General features: G+C 43.3%; 1 protein-coding gene across 1 annotated transcript in view; it reads right to left on the bottom strand.

Annotated features, from left to right (window-relative positions):
- The window catches only part of EPHB1 (EPH receptor B1), a 285410-nt gene that overhangs the window by 26002 nt on the left and 237994 nt on the right, over positions 1-21414 (bottom strand). The window contains exon 12 of the mRNA XM_068545612.1: positions 19610-19825. Coding sequence (XP_068401713.1) covers positions 19610-19825 — 216 coding nt within the window. The remainder of the gene's footprint in view (positions 1-19609; positions 19826-21414) is intronic.

The raw sequence follows: 21414 nt of genomic DNA, 5'->3' as shown, positions 1-21414 counted from the left end.
CTGCTGGCTGGAGTTGGAAAAGGTCATTTTGCAGCCATGGTAGTACTGACTGGTTCAGATAAGAATCATCAGTGGATGTTAAAACTGGGGAAGTGGGAGGAGGGATTTTGATGAAGAACAAGATATTTACATAGCCTAACTCTCTTCCCAAAGACTGCTTATCAGTTACAAGAGAAAACAATATGTAATATATATTACATGTAAATATACATTGGAGAAGTTGGAGCAAACCTTGATCAGGTGATGAAGGTCAGTAAGTCCATCAAGGGGGCACATGGACATCCTGTGTCTTGAGATATGATACCTTAGGAAGGACACATATCACTTAATGTAAGACTGTGGCCAAGAATGTAGAACCTGAATCTAATTATGAAGAATACCAGAAAGCCTCAGAGGAAGAATGTTCTATTAATGAAAAAAACAAATGTGCTCTTAAAAAAAAAATGTGAATGTCATCAAAGACAAAGAAAGACAGTGGAAATATTCCAGATTGAAGGAGACTGAAGAGACATGAGGATTAAGACTAGACCCTGGACCGCAGGTCTTGGAAGGCAGTCACTCCTCATAGAGATTGGTTTGGACAAAATTAAAAATCTTACCATAGTGTAGATGTCTTCATTAAAATTTGGGAGAGAAATTTTATCCAAATAAAAAGTTCTTAAAAATCTCCTTTTCAAATGATCAGGTATCTAAAGGAGTTCTCTGACCAAGCAATGGCATTTCCTTTTGAAGTTGTTCTTACAGAGAAGCCAGTGAGGAGTGCCCCACGCATTTTTACCATAACTTCAAATGCAGGGGGTGAAGAAAGTGCAATATGGACAATATCCTAGCTTTGAAGTTCTTGAAATGTAATAAAATTTTTCTGAATCTTCCTTAAAGACCAACATTGGTCATGATCTGTAGAGTCTCTTCTAGACCTGGAAAAAGGACGATTGGTGGGACAGAAATATTGACCGCAAATGACCCATTGTCATCACATTTAATGACCTATAGTCTTCAAAAACCCTCGTCTGAAAGGAAACCTCGGTGTTAGTTCAATCTAAAACAGAGAAGAGAGGAGCTTCTGTGATTGAAGCTGGGTGGTGGTCTGGAGCCTGGCTAGGTTTCCCCCTCACCCCAACAGGGCCCTGACCCAGTTCCTATAAACTCTAGGACGTGAAGCTGACGTTATCAATCACATGAGTTGAAAGGCATTCTAGTGACTCACATTTTTTCCTTTCCTTTGACTCACATATATATTCGAACATAATTGCTTTCATTTTGATCTTATTAAAAATTCTAAAAATATTCCCTGTCTCAAATGGTTAGGCCTAGTGATGGTTCAACTATTTATTATACCTAAATGGAGCATATGCTTCCTGTAGGTGACTGAATGGACTCTAATTTCCTAATACAGGCTTTCTGCTATAATGCCATATATATATATTTGAAAAACCTCACATTCTGCAAATTGCACAGTAAAATAACAGAGACTAAGGGAAAAAATTGCATTTGGAGAAGACCACTCAAAATGTAAAGAAACCACAACAATCCTAATAAAAATAGCAACACAGGTAAATTAAAACCTGCCTTTACATAAGTCAGTCAATCCTTTGCAACCAAAAGCCTGGATTTTGTGCCTCCTCCTTGGAGAAATAGGTCCTGGGCGGGGGTCGGAGGGGGGGCATTCCCGTCTCACAGAGATCAGTTTCATTAAAATTAAAAATCTGACCCAGAGTATAGACTTCTTTGTCCAAAAAATTATAATTTAACATAAAGGACATGCTTTCATAGTCTCCTCAATTTTTTGTCTCAGCTTTACCAGGTAACAGAGTGGAAAATATAGTGGTTCTGCAAACCACTAAACCAGCAACTACCTGCACTAAAGAAAGGCTTTTCTGTCAATTCCAACTTTTTCCTTAAGGTCTTCTTATGATGCTAAGGCTTTCTCTTTAATTGTAAGAAATCTTGCCCCTTATTGCTTTAGGACATAAATATCCCAGGAAAAGGTCATATGAGAACCATTATACTAATGTCATTCCTCCATTTATCAACCATATATTGAGTGAGTTCGCCTTGAAGAAGTAGGCACTGTGAGAGAACAGGCTCTATCTCCATTCCCATATTTATGAGGAATCTCAGAGGAGGCTAGAGCAAATGGACATTTCTCAAGGATCCACTGAGTGCCAGCTGCTCTGCTGGGCACTTGACATATTTAATATCACCTAATTTTCCCAGTCATACTAAGAGGTAGGTTCTTATCCCTGTTTTACAGGTTAGAAAACTGAGGCTCACAAAGTAAAGACCTCACCTGGTTTACGTAACGTATTAGTAGCAGAGCCAGGGTTTGTATTTCAGTCTCATTGCCACCCAAGTTTGTGGTCTTTATATTACATTGGTTAGAGTTTAAAGCAAGATCCTACCACTTGCATTATTAACTGAATGGAACTGTATTGGAACAGATTTTTCCCCCCAAATCAGGTAAAAGTATTTCACTAAGATCCAGAATAATTTATTCTATTGCATCAGCTTTTATAGTAACTTTTATTTTGTTACATTTTACAGGACTTAAGACATTTATTAAAGCACTTTCAATACAATATTTTTCCTTTGATCTCTACAATAGTCATGTGATACAGACCGAATATAATATCCTATTCCCATTTGACAAATACTGGAATGGAGCCTCAGAGAGGTAAAGTGACTTTCACCCTAAGTTAATAATTGGCCAGGACTCAAACCATGTTTTCTGGCTGAAAATCCAGCCTTGTCCTTATAAATGCTGAGGGGACCATGCTTCAGAATTATCTACTGTGAAGTTCTATGCATTGAATTCTTTGTCGTTAGAGCTATTGGACCGAGTTTGCTACATTTTTTGAAATGTGATGAAAACATTGAAAAATAAAGGAAGGAAAGAATGAGTTTAGTGTGTTTGTCATTGAAGATAATGATTACTGGTAGAATAATGTGTATCGAAAGCCCAATACAAATAAACAACTAAAAATTGAATAATGGGTTTTAAATGATGTCTTATTAACTAAAATAATTTTCTAATAGAGAACTATTATAGAATACTAATCATTATTTTAGGATAATAGAACCATAGCATGTGTAATAGGAAAAAAAGTAATTTAGGAGGAACATAAATTATCTTAAGGTGATACTAAGGAACCAGCCCCTCTCCCTGCCCAGGCTTTTGCCCCAACCTTTCACCCCATTCTACCCCTTCCTGCCACAGCATTTCCTGACCAAACCTTTGCCCTTCTAATTTCTCCAGGTAGAATATCTAACTACAAAGCCGCTTCATACCGTTTTATCAGTGATGTTGGTTTAAAAGCATATGAACTTACATTGCTTGGTAACTGGAGATGGAACCTCCCTGGATTTTCTGTCATCCTCTACGATCCTTGGAGTATGCCAAATTCCTTTCCAAAGGAGAAGTTTTAAAAATGATGGGGCCTAAAATCAAGGTCCCATGGCTACTCCTGGCTAAGTCATGGGCCAGAGCCCTGGGGCATGTTCCCAAAATATACACCTCTAATAGACAAGAAGTAAAAAAATGTGCATAGATCAAGGCAGGTGTCTTGTCCCATCTGGTATGGAGTAGCAAGATGTAAAGCTGCTGGGTCAGGCCCAGGCACAAGTGGGCTGAGGCTTTGTATTTCAATAGAAAATTCTCAGAAGGTTAATGAATGGAATGTCAGCCTTGCTCTTGTCACCTGGGTCACCTCCTCTCGCTTCTCCCCACTGCTCAGCTCCTTGGCCAACAAGAGAAGAAAGGAACGAAGATCTGACAGGTCACTTTGAAAAGCTAGTCATTGCTGACCAAGAAAAAAAAAATATCTGCCAGGAGGAGAGGCGAGCAGCTTGCAACTCACAAGCTGAATCCATGGGCTTTGAACTTTTCTTTATGCCTTTTTTTTTTCTTTTTATCAAACACCCAGATGGCATGTGTTCTCTAAGTGAGCAGTATTAGTAGAAGTCTACATGGATCTTTTCACTGAGAATCTTCTCTTCCTGTTTTGTACTCTCTCGCTTTCTCACAGGGAAAGGGTTTACTTGAATGCTTTTGTGAGAGGATTAAAATAAAACCTTCCCCTCTAAAGTCCTCCCCGCATATTCCCCCCCCAGCAGCTAGAGTATCTGCAGAATGAGTGGGAGCAGAGTGGCCTTTGATCAGCTCTCCCCCTGCTCTTTCCCTTCCTCACTCTGCTCTCTCTTTCTCTCTTGCTTACACTCTGACTCTCTTTCTTTTACCTCTGGATCTGTAAACTACACTGGAAGAGACTTCCTTGGCTGCCTTCAGATTTTTTTTTTAACATCTTTATTGGAGTATAATTGCTTTACAATGGTGTGTTAGTTTCTGCTTTATAACAAAGTGAATCAGTTATATATATATACATATGTTCCCATATCTCTTCCCTCTTGCAATTCAGCTTTCCCAGAGGAGGTGTAATATGCTCAGCCTCAATAGGGCCGGTTTTGAGCTACTGGGGTCTTTAGAAAATCGCTCTTGTTTCTGTGTGCTCCCGGAGGGCTGGAATGAAGGGCCTGTTGCCGCTTTCTTGGATAAACACCTTGCCTTCTAGAGATTTGCTAGACCCAGAGGCCTCTTTTCGTGAAGAGGCTCAGCCCTGTGCAGGGCTCACGGGTCAAGCCCTATCAGGTCTTGAAGCCCCTATTAAGCTAGGTGCAGGGGATGAACACCTCCACCCCCCGGTACCAACTTCTCTAATGATGCAGAGGAGGCCCGCAGAACTAGAGGGAGATTTGCAAAGACTCCAGAATCTCCTTCTTAAAAGGACACCAGTCATTGGATTTAAGGCCCACCTTAATCCACCTCATCTTAACCTGATTATATCTGCAAAGACCCTATTTCCAAATAAGGCCACACTCACAGATACAGGGGTTAGAACTTCAAGTAACTTTTTTGGGAGGAACACAATGCAACCAATAACAGGGCCTTTCAAGGGCTAGCGTGCCATGATTTTATCGGCTTGCACACCCTCTTCCCAAAACCAGCCAAATGAGCCTGTTTACAAGCTGGGAGTGCAGCAGCAAGCACACTACTTCCTGACCTCTTCCATTCTGATGTTACCTCTTTCTGGAAAACCCTCAGCCTCTGAGCCCTTATAACCTTATTCATTTACCCATCCATCCATCCTTCCATCCAACAGTTACTGAGTACCTTTTATGTGCCCAGTTTTACCGCCTAGTTCACCTCCAATTCATCTGGGAATCTACTCCACCCCCTTCTCTCATCTCAGCTGAAAGCCATCTCTCTTTTCTCTAAGCCATGGCTCCAAACTTGTACTTACTAAGCACCCAATCAGGAAAGTAAGCTTAAATCTTAGTGAATGATTTACAGATACTATTGCCAATCAACATGTTAAATATAAATAACGACCCTCTCTAGCAGAGGTCCTCGGCTCTTGCAAGGAATCAATGATCCTTGACTGATTGGTTCACTGACTTCTTGACTGACTCTTCGGGACCTCAGCTGAGAAGGTAAAATCTCTCCACCCTCTGCTGGGCGTGCTTCAATCCAGGTGCCCTCACAGTTCAAGCTTCCATTTCTGCACAGGGCTCCCAGGCCTATTCCCTGAGGACCTGGGTCGGGGTCTCATTTCCGGTTCTTCCTCTTTTCCTACCTCCCCTGGTCAACCGCCCTCCGCCCTCGGAGTTCACAGCTTGGAGCAAAGCTACTGTGAGCCCACTTGGGCTGCTCACACAGTCCTACCCCATGATCCTGACTCACCTCTACTCGCCATTCCCTGCAACATCCCTTTTGAAAGCCTTTTCCACTGGGCAGCTGCTTCTCCCCCATCTGTGCTTGTGCACAAGTGTCCCCAGCACCTTCCGCTCCTCCACGCCCTGTCCTTGCTGAGGAAGCAGAGTCTGCTTCCAGCTCTGGGACTGTTCCCATGGGGCCCTGGCTGCACTCTTGCCCTAATGAACACCTCTGAGTTTCGGCCCAGATGTTCCTTCCTCAGGGTATGCAATACGTGCTTGATATATGCTTCTCCATGCCACCTAACAATTGTAATTATAGCACCTAACAATTGTAATTACATAGTTAATTGCATCAGTTGTTTAATGTCCATCTTTTTTGCTAGGAAGGAACTTCAAGGAGCTCAGGAAGCATCTGTTTTGTTCATTGCTGCGCTTTGCACACAGTAGGTGCTTAATAAATATGCATTGGCTGAGAATGGCTGGTAGAGGCCTTGCGTGCACCTGCATGCTCCTGCAGGTGGCTGGCCCCTCCTGCATGATGACAGGCACACAAGGAGGAGGGCTTTGCCTGGCTGACCCCACACACCACACTCAGAGCAGAGAGACGTGCTGGCCGGAAAACCTGACCCTGATCTTGCGCCAGTTGCCAGGGTACGAGCTAGCTCAGGCTCCGAAATCCCATCCTGATCCCACTCATGCTAATAATACACTGGCCTTACTAATAATAATCATGCTGAGTCTTCTTCAAAAGGGAATTTCAGTCAGGGCTTGATATCCCTAACTGAGCATCTGGTGACAAAGTGATCCGGGGAGAGATATCGGTGGAAGGGGAGGGCAGGGCTGCCTGAAGAAGAGTGATGTGAGTGGCAGAGCGGGGTGGCTGGAGTGGCATTTGAATGATTCCGCCCTCAGCGGAATTAATGCTGGGGGAGAATGTCCAGGGGACTGGGCCTCGGTTTTGTTCTGGCTGCAATTAGAGGGGCTCCCCTCTTTTCTTTGCTTGTCTTCATTCCTCTGCACTTTCCCATCCACCCAAGAGAGAACCTGTTACCCCAGCTCAGTGACTGAAAGAAGAGTGAGAAATCACAATTTGAAAACGACCTCCTGAGGGAAGCCAGGGATCAGACCAGGAGGAGAAGTATGATTTAAATGTAAAAACCGCCAAGAATGGTGGGGAGAAGTGAAACTGGGCCTGGGGTCACTGGACAGAAAGCCAGTAAACCTTTCTCATTTGGAAGGGCCAAGTTCCTAGCCTGAGCCCAAACCGTCAAGCAGAGGGATGAACCTTCTCAGTAGCAACTTCTGCAAAGTGCAGACAGAGGGGGCTTTTTCCCAAAGGCTTGCAGGAAGGATTATCTCAGATAATTTTCTGCTTTCTTTGCACCTTTTAAGTATTAAGTACATTATAAGAAAAACAAAACAAAACAAAACAAAACAAAAAACCAGTGCTCTAGCAGTCGAACTCACTTCTCAGTGGTAAGGAAAGGAAAAGCCTAGCCCTTGCCCCACAGCAACTGGGAGGGCACGTGCCTGTCTCAAGGTAGCCCTGGTGCCTGTGTGTTTCTCTGTCCGTCTCTGTGCTTGGGTATCCATGTGTGTGCACTGCACTATACCTATGTGTATGCCCGTGCATGTTACATGTGTGATGCTGGTGGGAGCCACTCACCACAGGCTTTAAAGAAAGTTCACAGAGGCTTCCTGCCTTCATCACAGAGTCCCCCTAACCGTCTGTCACCCACAAGGGCTAGGGACAGCATTGCTGGCTCCTGATCGAACAGAAAGTCTGGGCAGCCTGGACGGGGAGACGGTTGTGCTCCCGGCTCTGCCTTCGGTCCCCAGCTGGTTCGGGGAACAGGGATGCAGGTCGGCCACTCCTCCGGGATGTGTCAAAGCAAAGGGGTTCTCAGACTGGGGCACCCACTTCTCCTGTGCAGGTCGGGCTCAGGACCTGGCACGGGGAAGGGGGAGGGCCTCTAAGGCTGAGGCTTTGAATCTTTTGATCTTTTCTCGGTGGATCCCCTCTTTGAAAGTTACCCAAGTAAAAGTTCCTGGAGAAAAAAGATTCTCCATCCCAAACATGGGTGAGCCCCTCCGGCACCCTGGACGACCTTTCTTCCTTAAGCCCTTATTTACGTATAGAAGATGGAGGCTAAACAAACACAATGCCAGATACCCTCTCTGAGTTGAACTCCAGTTTACTGGGCAGCCACTTCACTGGTAACCATGTCAATGAAAATGACTGAGGTGTTAATTCATGTGTGTTTGGTGCTATGGCACTGAAGAATCTCAAGACTGAGGGTAATCATCAATCTGTCCCCAGCTCCTCAAAAACCAACCCTAGGATCTTCAGGGCTGATTTAATCAACTTTGTTGTTGTTGTTTTTTTCTTTTCTTTTTCCAAAAGAGCTGATGAATTGGGCAGGATGGGGATTCAGATTCTGAGAAATGGGTTATTGGGGGAGCTAAGTGGCAGGGTCAGATGGTGGTTCCAAGACCTGGAGACAGATGCTGGTTTGGGGCTCTGTGGTGGGGACACCTATGGGCGCTGTGCCCTCCCTGCCTCCTCAGACACGGGTGATGCTGGGCCAGAGGCAGAGGGGCTCTAATCCCTGCAAAGACATGGTGCCCCAGTGTGGCCCCAGGACCTGCATAATCCCTCGGGCTTGGGGAGAGAGGAAACGCTCCAGGATGCCTGAAAATACATTTTCCTTTCTAGTCTGACAGGATGGGGACTCAGTGTCAGATTTACTTTAATTTTTGAAAAATAACTGACCTTTCTTGCAACTCAGGTTTGTGAGCGAATTTATGTTCCCTAAAATAGTTTCAATGCAGTCATGCTAAAAGTGCAAGTCCAGCACTAGTGGTATCAGCATTATCTGGGTTCTTGTATGAAATGCATATTCCTGGGCCCCACCTCAGACTTACTGATCAGAAACTCTGGGGGCAGGGCCCAGAAACCTCCACTTTCCTAGCCCTCCAGGGGATCCTGGGGCACAGGGAAGTGTGAGAACCACGGGTTTCAACGGACACAATAACCTTTTTTTTTTTTTGGCCATGCCTTGCAGCTTGTGGGATCTTAGTTCCCCAGTCCAGGGATCGAGCCCGACCCACTGCAGTGAAAGCGCCGAGTCTTAACCACTGGACCACCAGGGAATTCCCTAGACACAATAATCTTAACTGCCTTTTCCCCTCTTATCTCCTGAGAAGTCTTCTTCAAAATTCTTCCATGGGGATCCTGTCACGAGGGCTCTGTTTTCCTTTGTGAAAATCAAAATATTCACAAAATATCCTGGGCTTCTGGAAGCTCTCTGCTTTATTGTTTTCTGTTTTGGAGTGAGTAGGAAGAGGGAAAGTCACAATCTTTTTTACCAGTTAGCCTTGAAAATGTATACCTGGGTGTCTCTCGCCGTGGGGTATGGATTCTGAGAGCCCGGGAGGCACTGGTGGCAGCACCCACAACAATCACAGGTGCTGCGACCAGGGCAGGACCTGCATTAGGGGTTGTTTCCAGTTTATCACAGGGTGTCATATGAATCTGACAATTCTTCCAAATCCCATCTTATGGATGAGGAGACCAAAGGCCAAATTTATAGAGCATAGTTTGAAACTAAATCCTGCATCTTCCTACCATGTTCAAAGAAGTATTTTGCTACCCTAGAGTGAGAGAGAATTCTAGAAGGGATCTTTTTGCCACCTTCCCAGCCCACATTGCTGAAGACATGGGCAGCATAATATCATGGAATAAAGGTCAATTTTTTGTGAAAGGAAAGGCCCAGGAGACTTCAGCAGGGAATCGATCGTGGCTAGAATGGATGCTCTCTCCCAGAAACATGGTGAGATTGGAGGCTGCAGCTGAGACAATAATTCACGGGAATAATGGGGGAGGATGAGACAGGGTCCTGCCTCCATGGTGACAGGGTGACTGAAATTCATCACAGGGGAACAAGGGCCTCTGCAGAGCATGTGCAGGGCAGGCCTGGTTTTCCCGGCAGGTTCAGGATGAGCCAGTGGGACAGGTGCTCGCAGAGATGTCCCTGGGGGACAGGCTGACCCTTGTCCCATGGGGAGGGTGGACCCTCCGTGTCCAATGCCCCTGGGGAAGCTCAAGAAATGAGTCTAATGAAGACAGATTCTAGAGGAAGGACCAGGGGGCAGATTCTAGAGGAAGGACCAGCTGAGCTGTCCCGGGGCCGGTCCAGGCAGTCATTGAGGGAAGTGAGGGCAGTATGTGAGGGAGAGCCGGGCAGGCACGGAGATCAAGGCAGGACACGAGTGGCTGGCGAATCGCCTGAGAAAATGGCTTCTGCTTCCCGCCAGGAGGGGCAGATGCCCAAGAAGCAGCTCTATTTGAGGCTCCCCAGAGGGGGACAGAGTGGGCAGGGAACATCAGCAGACATTAGAACAGAGAAAGCAAAGAGGAGGGAGGCGCTGGCAGGCTTGGAAGGAAGGGAGCCTCAGAAGCACAGAAACACCAGAAGAACTCCAGGTGTGGGAGGAGCCGGGGGCTGAGACAGGAGGGCTGAGAGGCAGGAGGAGCAAAGGGGAAGGGGCTGGGGGTGATCAGAGGCGCCTTGAAGACAGAGTGCACTTCAGGATAAAATACGGAGGTCTGCTGGGAGCAGCGTTGAGGGAAGGCGTGGGCAAGGCCAGAGACTTCTTAGAGAGACAGCCTGGGGCTTTGAAGGATGGGAAAGTTGACACTACTTTAGCAGAAGGAACCTGGCTGAATACGAAGAAGCAAAGATTTTGCTCACAAAGGGACCGGATGGGGCCTCTTCCTACTGATCAGAAAAGAAAGCAAGGCATGCTGGAGCAGAGCTTTTGACTTAACCAGCAGAAAGCTGCCATGCAGAGAGGGTTTGTGGGACCCTGTTGGGGCTCTGTCCACCAGTGTGAGCTGAGAAAGGGCTAAGGTCAGGTTTGTGAATGTGTATGTGAGCCCCAAATGCAGAGTTAACCAAAGATGTGGCACTTTCCCTGATATGTGTGCCTTTTTTTCCCTTGGTAATAGGAGACAGGACCAGTAATAACCAGAATATTACCTGTGAAGTCAAACACTGAGCACTGGTCTTTAACACAAGCATGGTGTTATGGATTGAATGAGTGTGTCCTTCCAAAATTCATATGCTGAAGCCCTAACCCCCAGTTTGGAGGTTGGGCCTTTGGGAGGTAATTGGGTTTAGAGGAGGTCATGAGGGTGGGGCCCCCGTGATGGGATTAGTGTCTTTACAGGAAGAGGAAAAGAGACCAGAGCTGTTGCTCTCTCTGTCTCTGTCTCTGCCTCTCTCTCTGTCTCTATCTCTCTCTGCCATGTGAGCACCCAACAAGAAGGCGACCATCTGCAAGCCAGTAAGAGGGCTCCAACCAGGAACTAAATTTGCCAGCACATTGATCTTGGACTTCCTAGCCTCCAGTTTCTCCAGAACTGTGAGAAATAAATGTCTGTTATTTAAGCCACCTAGCCTATGATATTTTGTTAGAGCAGCCTGAGCAGACTAAGACACGTAGGAATGTTATTTTGAACACCCATAACAGTATTCAGAAATACACCTGCCAAAAAGAAAGTTATATAAATTGTACAGGTATTAGAGCCCAGCCCAGCTCACTGATCTGTCTCTCTGGAATGTTAGGAGCAGTTCAGAACTCCTTCTTATTTTAGTGGGTTTATTCCAGTCATAGAAAAGCACAAAGGAGTAAATTCTATCTGTTCATTATTCCAGGAGCCTGATGGGAAGGAAATGCTCTTGGGGCTAGAAATAGCAATTTAAAATAGAGAAGGAAGACCTGGGGGAAGCATGGTGGAGAATTAAGATAGAATAAGAGATGAAGACTGAGGGCCTAGTAGGAAAAACTAGAAAACTTTAATAGCTACGACTGAGGTCTCCACCTATAAAGTAAAACAAGATGTATTAGAAGGTGACGATGTTTAAAAGATCTTGAAAGAACTGCATGAATAAGGAACTTAAGATGGAGTAGATCAGGCTTAAGGGCTGTCTTATGGACTTGCTGATTATGGTAATAAGCTGAAGGTTCCACTTTTGGTGTGGAGGAGTATGCTTCTAACAAACAGACTCTCCAGCAAATAACAACAAAATACAAGAGAAGAGAAAAGGAAAGAAGAAAGAAAAGAAAGGGAAAACTACCTGAAGGTTCCAGAAACTGAGCAGCATGAGGTGAGTTTTACTTTTTGCAGTTTTGCCCTGGGGGCAGCTGTCCACCCAATGGCTAAAACTCTAGTGGAAAAACCTACCATCTTTCTGGCTGGAGAAACCAAGTGAAGGAGTCCTGGATAATCAGGGATGCTGGAGAGTTGGGAAAGAATCCCTGGACACAAGAGAACCAGGGAAATGGGATAAATTTCCCAAATTCTGGGTATAAACTTTTGCCAGTTCTCTGGCTGACTCCTAAACCATGCAGGTATAAGACAGAGTGAAAACCACAGGAACTGAAATCTGAGCTGTTGCCCACTGCAGACATGACAGAGTCTGCAGGTTGTGTATAACATGTTAATTTCCTGATAAATCAAAAAGAGCAACATTCTTTGGATCAGTGTAACAGAATTCAGAGTCTCTACATCACATATACAACACTCACAACACATGTAATCCAAAACTACTAGACATACAAAGAGCCAGAGAAATGTGATCCATTTTCATTGGAAAAAAGGATGCCAATCCCAGGATGACCCAGACTTACAATAGCAGCTATTATGGCTATGATCAACGGGGTAAAGAAAAATATGCTTATGATGAATAAAGAAAAAAGACATCTCAGCTGACAACTGGAAAGTGTAAAAGAAAGATTCATAAGAAAGTATAGAGCTAAAAAATACAATATCAAAAAAAAAGTCTCTTGAGGGACTTTTCTTAGAAGAATGGAGATAGCAAATGAAAGAATCAATGAATTTAAAGATAGATCTGAGAAAGGGAGAAGAAAAAATGGGGAAAGTAATGAACAGAGCCTCAGGAAACTGTGGGACAATTTCACAAGTTTTACACCTAAGTAATTGTAGTCCTAGAAGGAGGGAAAAGGGGACAGGAAATAATATTTGAAGAATTGTGGCTGAAAAATTCCCCAATAATAGTAAAAGACATAAATTTACAGATTTAAGAAGGTGAGAGAGTCTCAAACAAGATAAATTAGGGGAAAAAAGCATGACCAGGCACATCATAATCAAGCTAAAAACCAAAGATAATGAGAAAATCTTGAAAGCAAACAGAGAAAAAGTCACTATTTATATTTATATTTATATTTGTGTTTATATATATAAATCCTAGAGTAACCATAAAAAAAATGTAAAGAAATAGAGCTGAAAATAAATCAATAGATAAATGAAAGTTAACAGCCTGCCCACCTCTGCCTGAAGATGGGGTGGGGGCGATGCAATATGGCCTGACCTCTGTGTGTATCGCCCAAAGGCCAGCAGAGCCATTTGGCAAAGATGACAACCCTTTGCTGGATTTTTGGGAAGAAAAGGGGAAAAAAAGAAAGAGAAATAGGCTTTCTGGGATATCACAAATGACCCAAGTTGAGCAGGGAGTCTGGCACACTGTGGGGCCAGAGAGGAAGCCATGGTGTCCCGAACACTGGACTCAGAGTCCGGAAACCTGAACTGAAGGGCCAAAGCTGCACTGACAACCTATGTGACTGAGTAACTCATTTGACCACTGTGGACCTCGATCCCTCCTCTGCAAAGTGAGAGGGTAGGATTTATAGCAAATTCTTAGTAATTGCCTCTCTGGAGGAAAGGGACAGTTAGACATCCATGCTTCCTGCTTTACAGACATCTGTATTGGTCAGTGTTGGGCTTCTTCATGCTCAGAATGAGGTCCTTTACCCACTCTATCTCTTCCAAGTCAAGTACATTTACACCCCCTGTTTTGATTCTTGTTTTTATGCTGATGACTCCTAAATACACATCGTCATTTGGACTTCTCCATGCTCCAAACCCAGATTTCCAGCTGCCTATTCAGCAGTTCTACTTAGATATCCTACCAGCACATAAAAGTCAAAATATTCTAAACAAGTGTCTTACAAATTTTGTAACAGTACCATCTGGGAAATCTTGGTGAAAATGCCAAGGCCCAGACTCTATTCAACTTCATGAGTCTGTTCCTCTGTGTTCCTTATTAGCTCTCCAGGTAAACCTGATACTCACCAAAATTTGAGAGACTCTGCTTTAAACTAAACCCACAATTTACTCCCAATCCTTCTATTCCTCCAACCAGTTCCTTTCCAGAATCCCCATTCTCAGGGAATGGCACCATCATCCATCCAGAGACACGGTCCAGATATCAGGTGTCATCCTTAGACCTCTGTTACCCTCACCCCTAAGCATCACCCACTCTCATGTCTTTTCCATGTTTCTCCCCTGATCCTCCTGGGCTTCATTCACTCCCACTACCCATGGCCTCCTGACACATCTTGCTTCTACTGTTGCCTCCCCCATCTGTCCTCTACACTTCAGCCAGGGTAAATGTTTTTTAAAAATATTTTATTCTGAGACAGTTTCAATGTCTAGAAAAGTTTCAAGAATACTACAAAGAATGACTATACACTCCTCATCCAGATACTCCATTCAAATTCTTAACAACTGTCACAGAAATGCCCTCTTAGGGATCATATGTAAATATTACCCGGTTATCATGCCTCTCTAATGCCCTTCAATCTGGAACAGTTGGCAGTCTGCTTAACTTTCATGACCTTGAAATTTTAAGATCATAGGTTAGCCATTTAATAGAATGTATCTCGATTTTAATTAGTCTGATTTTTCCTCATGATAAGATCCAAGTTATACATTTTGAACAGAGTATCTGAAATGCTATGTTCTTTCACTGCATACTCTCAGTGGCACACAATGTCTGTTATTGGTGGTGTGAACTCTAATCTTTGATTCAGATGGTATTACCAGACTTCTCTGTAAAGTTACTTTCTCCCCTTTTGTAATTAATATTTTGGGGGAAATACTTTGAGGCTATGTAAAGTCCCCATTCTCTCTCCAGTTTCACCCCAAGTATTAACATGTTTCTTAACTATTAATCTGATGGTCACCAAATAATGATTTTTCTATTAACACCATTCTTCCCACTATTGGGAAAAGCTTTATCTTCTCTTATTTATTCATTCATATTCATATCAGTGTGGACTCCATAGTTACTATCTTATTCAATAGGTTATAATCTGTTACCATCAGTATATATTTTGAGGTGCATTTTATACTATATTTGGTCATTGGGAAGCCCTTTAAACTGGGTATTGTGTACTTTTGACATAGTCCCATCATTCTTTGAGTACTTTCTTACTTTCTGGCACATAAAGTTGTACTGGGTTCATCTAATACTTCTCCTGCCCAGGCCCTGGAAGGGGCCATTTCTCTAATGAGTCCTGGGTGCTTTTAGTATAGAAGAGAATACAGAATCCAAGATATGAGTGCCAGGTGTACTTTTTGTTACACAGGTACCATTGTGTACAGGCACTCTCAGCTCTTATTTATTTCTCTATCTCCTTATGTATTGAAAACCACAAGTTCTCACAGATACCTCCAATTCCAATTCAATATCACATAATTCATTCTAGCTTTCATGTTTTCCATATTTGTACCTCCTTTACCAAAAGCTCCCATGGTCTCCAATATATTTCTCAATATCCCTGTCTATAGCTAATCTTCCAATAGTGCTGGCCTTCCAGCCCCCTCACCCATGGGTCCTGATCCCTGCTAGGGCTTGCCTCTCTAGATCAGGACATCTACCTTGATTGGGCTTGCCAAATGACTTTTGGATGAAAGAAAGAAGGAAGAAAGCCAAGAAAGTTTTTTTGTTTGTTTTGTTTATAAAGAAGGGAGGGAAGATATTGGAAAGGAAAAACAAGAGAAAAACCAGGTTATTTTTCTAAAATGCAAATTCATCACCTTTGGGTCATGTGTGTGCATCTGTGTACACCCCTCCCACCGCCCACCCCCACCCCACACAGAGCCCTTGAATGACTTCTCATTGCTCTAAGGAGGTAAATTCCATTACATGTGTCCAGGAGGCCCTGCCCGATGTAACTACTGCTGACCTCCTTGGTCACTTTCCCTTCTTTCTCCAAATGTCAAGCACAGGAGTCCTCTCTCAGCTCCTCTAAAATTCCACCTTCCCATTTGACACAGAGCCTTTGTATGTGCTGCTTATGTTTCTCAGTGCTCTAACCTGCCCCATTCATTTGGGTGACTTATTCTTCAAATCTCTGCTAGAGCACCATCTCCTCCTCTGGAAGCCCTCCTAATTCCCCTAGATCTAGTCAGGCTATTTTTCTTATTTATTATTTTCTTCATGCTCTCACAGAACACAGTGGCTCTTATCTCAACTGGCAATTATGCACTTATTTGTGTATGTGTCTGATTAATCTTCCTTTTCCTCATTCGAATGTGAATAATGTGAGAATAGTAATGCTGTCTCTTTTCAATCCTAATTGTGCCTCTAGATTGTAGCCCAGGATTGGTACATAGCAGATGATCAATAAATATTTTTCATGTGAATAAATTGCATTTTTAGAAATATCAATAGTTTAATCAGCAAACATGATAATTTTCTCTGTTTTGAATAAAAGGCAAAACATGGAAGAATAATATGATAAAATGTGAAGGATCCTGAAAGCTGTTAGGTTTAGTTTATAAGCTTCATCATTTAGAAGAAACACAAAATCACAGCAAATGATCTAAATACTGTGTGCAAGAAAGTAATGTGGGGAATATTTCACTTAAGAAACTTTCAATGTAAGACATATAGAGATTATATGTTTGACTCACATTATTATTTAGGTGACTCAGGGTCATTAAAACGTTAGTCCTTCCAAATGTAGAGTAGAATTGCATTCAAAATCCATATGTGAGTGTACATGTATCACTGCATGTTTTGGAACCAGACAAAGTGATCTTAAATTGAAAAAAAAAAAGATATTTGAAAAGAGCCAAGAATTTTTTTAAAAAGAAGAATGAAGAATAACTTACTTTATCTAAACAGTAAAACTCTTGCTAAAATTCTTGTAATCATATAGTAAAACTTCTGATAAAGTTACTATAATTAGAACAATATGGTTGGGCATAAGAATTTAAGTTGATCAATGGAGCAGAGTTGAGAATCAAAACATAGTTTATGTAAGGAACTTAACATATGACAAGGATAACATGTGGTTCAATAAAATATGGAAAATATCTTCAATAAATGGTGTTGGTATAATTATCTATTCACCTGTATGAAAGAGGGTAAGAATATATGTCCTAACACATATTCAAAAACATATTTGAGAATAGCCCTGGTGTCTATCAACAAGAGAATGGATAAATAAACAATGGAATGTTACAGTAAATAAGAACAAACTACTTCTGCACACAACAATAGGAATGAATCTCACACACAGAATGCTAAGAGAAAGCAGCCAGACACAAAGAGCATCCTGATTCCACTTATGTGAAGTTCAAGAAAAAAAATCAGAACAGTGGGTGCCTCTGGGTGTGGGGTAGGGGAGGGACATGAGGGAACTTCCTGGTATGATGACAATGTTCTTTATCTTGATAGGATTTTGGGTCACACAGTTGCATGCATTTGTTAAAACTCTGTAAGTGTACACTTAAGATTTGTGTACATCTTTATATGCAGATTTTACCTTAATCAAGGAAAGAACTATAAACAAATATTTAACTCTTATTAAAGATGTGTATGCTGAAGAGTTTAGGGGTGATGTGTACTAATATCTGCAACTTATCTGGAAATGCATCAACAAAATAGGATGGAGTGATGAATAGACAGAAGGATGGATTAAATAGTTATATGGTAAAGCAAACATAGCAAGATATTCATTCTAGAATCTATGTGGTGAGAATATGGCTGTCTTTTGCAAAATTCTATCAAGTTCTCTGTATGCTTGAAATTTTTCAAACTAAAATCTTGGGAAAAATAAATACATTTCAGGTGTACTAACTATTTAGATATAGGACAACCCCCTTCAAAAGACATTTTATAACTCTGAGAACTTTTAGAATAAACCAGAAAATCTAATAAGTAGAGGAAAAGATAGATATTTTTGACTAAATGAGTATGAACCAATTTTGCAAGCCAAAGGATATCATAAACAATATCAAAAGGACAATTGTATTCTTTTGAATTAAAAAAATTGTATTTTTTTTGTACAGAAAAAGGTGAAGGAACTAATTGTATCATATATGGCAGAAAAAGAGTTAACACTTCTAACATAAAAAGAATTCCTATAAATTTCTAAGAAACCAGAAAATAACCCAATAATAACCCAATAAGAAAATAGGTAAATATATGTACAGATAATTAACAAAAGAAGAAACATGAATCCCAGTAACTGTGCAAAAAGACAGTAATATCTCCAGCAGTCAGTTGAAAATGCAAATTAAAACAAAATGAGGTATCACTTTTCACCTTTGGATTAGCAAATTTTAAAATATTGATTACTTTCAATGCTGGTGAGGATGTTGGGCGATGGGCACTGTACATCCCTAGTGGAGTGTGAATGTTTACAGGCTTTCAAAGCAGCAACCTGTAGTAAGAATCCCCAAGAGACACACAAGACACAGAGAAATAGGCATAGTACGATCCCATTTTTATAAAATGAAAATTTTCAAATTTTTGAACAAAGAGAAAAGTGTGAAAGCAGACACATCTAATTGTTGAAATTGATGCTTCAGGACAGGGCTTGATAAACTATGGCCTAAGCACCAAATCTGGCAGGTCACCTGGTTTTTTACAGCCCATGGGCTAAGGGTGGTGTTCATACATTTTTAAAGGGTTACATTTTAAATGGTTATATAATCATGTGCATAATATACTCATTTGGCCTCTTGGCCAGCAAAGTCTAAAATATTTATTATATGGCCCTTTAGGAAAAATTTACCAACCCTTGCTTCAAGGGAATTGTAGGTTCTGAGTTAGTCTTTCCTCTCCTCTGTATTGTTTTGATTTTTATGATAATTATGTATTGCTTCTGCAAGCTTAAGGAATATAGGTAGGTAGGTAAGTAGGAAGATCAATCACTTTGGATGTTGTTGGGAATAGATGTAAGACGACAAAAGAAAACCAGGGAGACTAACTAGAAAGCTACTGTAACAGTCCAGGTGAAAGAGAATGGTGCTTAGAAATAGGGTGGGCGCACAGCAGAGGTGGGAAGAAAGGGACAGACTTTATAGAAACCTATAGGAGTAGCTGAGGGATTGGGCACGGATGGGGAGGCACAGAGAGAACTCAAGACTGATTCCTAGGTTTCAGTCATTAGTTGAATGGTGCAACCACTGAGTTGAAGAGATGGGGGAGGGGAAATTGGAGAGTAAATCAAGAGCTCTATTTTGGACCTGTGAAAGTTCTAAAGGAAATTGTGTGAACTAGGCAGCTGGACACAGATGATTAAGCTGCTTGGGCTGTAGAGAGGGAGGCTAAGCAAGAAATACAAATTTGAGAGTACTCATCATGTAGATGGTACTTAAAGCTTTCTGGAAGTGATGGAGAAAGAGAAGAGGACCAGGAATCTACCTGGTATCACAGTGCTCAACCCAACTGCAGCCCACTCCCTGCTGACAGCTGTCTCCAATGCCACTGTCCAAATGTTTGGATTCCCCCAAATCATCCTTTCCAAAATGTCCTCTTCATGGGCCAGGAACAGCATGGCTTCAGAGGAGACACTGACCCTTTCTCACAGCCTATGCCCCAACGCTTGCCTGGACAACCAGCTACTGTAATTTCTCCTGGATGAATGGTCCGCCCAGCACCTGGCTTCCCCCAGTGGATAGATGAGATCTGGTCCCAGTCCCTCCCAGTATGGTCTGCCATGGGTCCCTGCCATGAGCAGCCACCTTTCACCCCTGTGATACTTTGACCCGAGAAGACGCAGAAGGACTCACCAAGGAGCTGGTGTAGGTGGGGTCTGAGGTGTCGTCCTGGAGGTAGCGGGAAAGGCCAAAGTCAGACACCTTGCACACCAGGTTACTGTTGACCAGAATGTTCCTCGCAGCCAGATCCCGGTGCACGTAGTTCATCTCGGCCAGGTACTTCATGCCCGCGGCGATGCCCCTCAGCATCCCCACCAGCTGGATCACCGTGAACTGTCCATCATTTTGCTGTAATAAGACACCAAGGGCAACCAGATCAAGATGGGCTTCAGTGGTTAAGCAGAAGCTGAGGTGCCAGGGCCCCACTGCCTTCTCCCTTCTGACTCCCATTCTCCTCCCTCTCCTTTAACACTCTGCCTTCTCCTTGCCAAGTCTTGTGGATTTCATCTCTAAATTACGTCTCAAAGCCATCCACTCCTCTCCACCTTCACTGCCACCATTCTAACCAACTCGTCATCATCCGTCACCTGTAACAGCCTCCCTCCACCTGCCCCCGTCCCAATCCATTCTCTAAGGGCAGCTAGAGACATCCTCGTAAGATGGAAATCAGGTCACATCACTGAAGTGCTCTAACGGCCTCCCACTGCATTAAGGGAAAGTGTCAAACTCCTCAGTGTGGCCCACGGGGCCCCATGGGACCAGCTACTGCCTCACCTTATGCCACTTTGTCCTGCACTCCTGTGCTAAAGCCACAGTGACTGGCGACTTTTCAATCCTCTCCCTGGCCAAGCCCTTCCTGCCTCAGGGCCCTTACACATGCTGTTCCCTCTGTCTTTTCCCCACAGTCAACACCTACTTGCTTTAGGTATCCACTTAAATGTCACTCCCTCAGAGAGGATGTCTCTGTAGCCAGTCCCCTCCCCCCCACATAATTAGCACTTTCTTACTACTATCCTTCAGTGCCTGCTCTTATTTTCCTTCTTAGCATGTATCACAAAGTTTAGTTGTGTGTGTGTGTGTCTGTCTGTCTGTCTGTCTCTGCTACTTGACTCTAAGCTCTTTGAGACAAGAACCCTCCTTCTTGCAGTCACCATAGCATTCCCAGTGCTGAGAACGTTTGAGTAGACAGATGTAGCTCGATAAACATATGCTGGATGAATGGCTGGTACATCTCTTCTTGTCTCCAGAATTAAATGTTTACGGTGTCTTGCTCGACAGTGGATAACACACCTGCCTCAGAGGGGTGGATGGTCAGGAGAAGCGCACACACTGTGTCTGGCTTGTGGACTCTCCCTCCCAGTGAATGGGAACTGTAGCTGCCCCTCCTCCTGCCAACCTGAAGTGCTGCCTTCTCTCCAATCACAATTTCTTACCTGGATGCCCTCCCTCCTCCATGGTTAGAGGGCAGGCTCTTCTGTGAGTGAATGTGTGCCTTCCTCCACCTCCCCAAAGCCCCTGAGTCTGGGCTCTGCACACACTGGTTACATCAGTGGACCTTGGGCCATGCTGCCAAGAACATATTTTCCCAACTAGTCCAGCCCCAGCTGCTCCCTAAAGGGTTATGAGTTGTATTGTGTAAACAGAGCATGGCCCAGGCATTGAGATGCTCTGAGTGGGGGAGAGGGGGGAGGAGGCGGGGCACCTTGGGCTAGTCCAGTTACTGCTGAACAAAGACCTTGGGCAAGGCAGTCCCTCCCTCTGCCCCAGGGTCCTCCTGTGAAATGCAGGAAGCATAAACAGTGTGAGGAGTTCCCATTTATTGAGCACCTACTGTCTGTGAGATGGTACCCAATGCACTCACATGCATTATTATCTCACTAATATGTATGGGACACATCATTTATGCATGAGCTCCTGCAAAAGTAATTTTCTATGCA

This window comes from Eschrichtius robustus, chromosome 6, assembly GCF_028021215.1.
Source record: "Eschrichtius robustus isolate mEscRob2 chromosome 6, mEscRob2.pri, whole genome shotgun sequence".
NCBI lineage: Eukaryota > Metazoa > Chordata > Mammalia > Artiodactyla > Eschrichtiidae > Eschrichtius > Eschrichtius robustus.
This window is presented reverse-complemented; position numbering and strand designations above follow the sequence as displayed.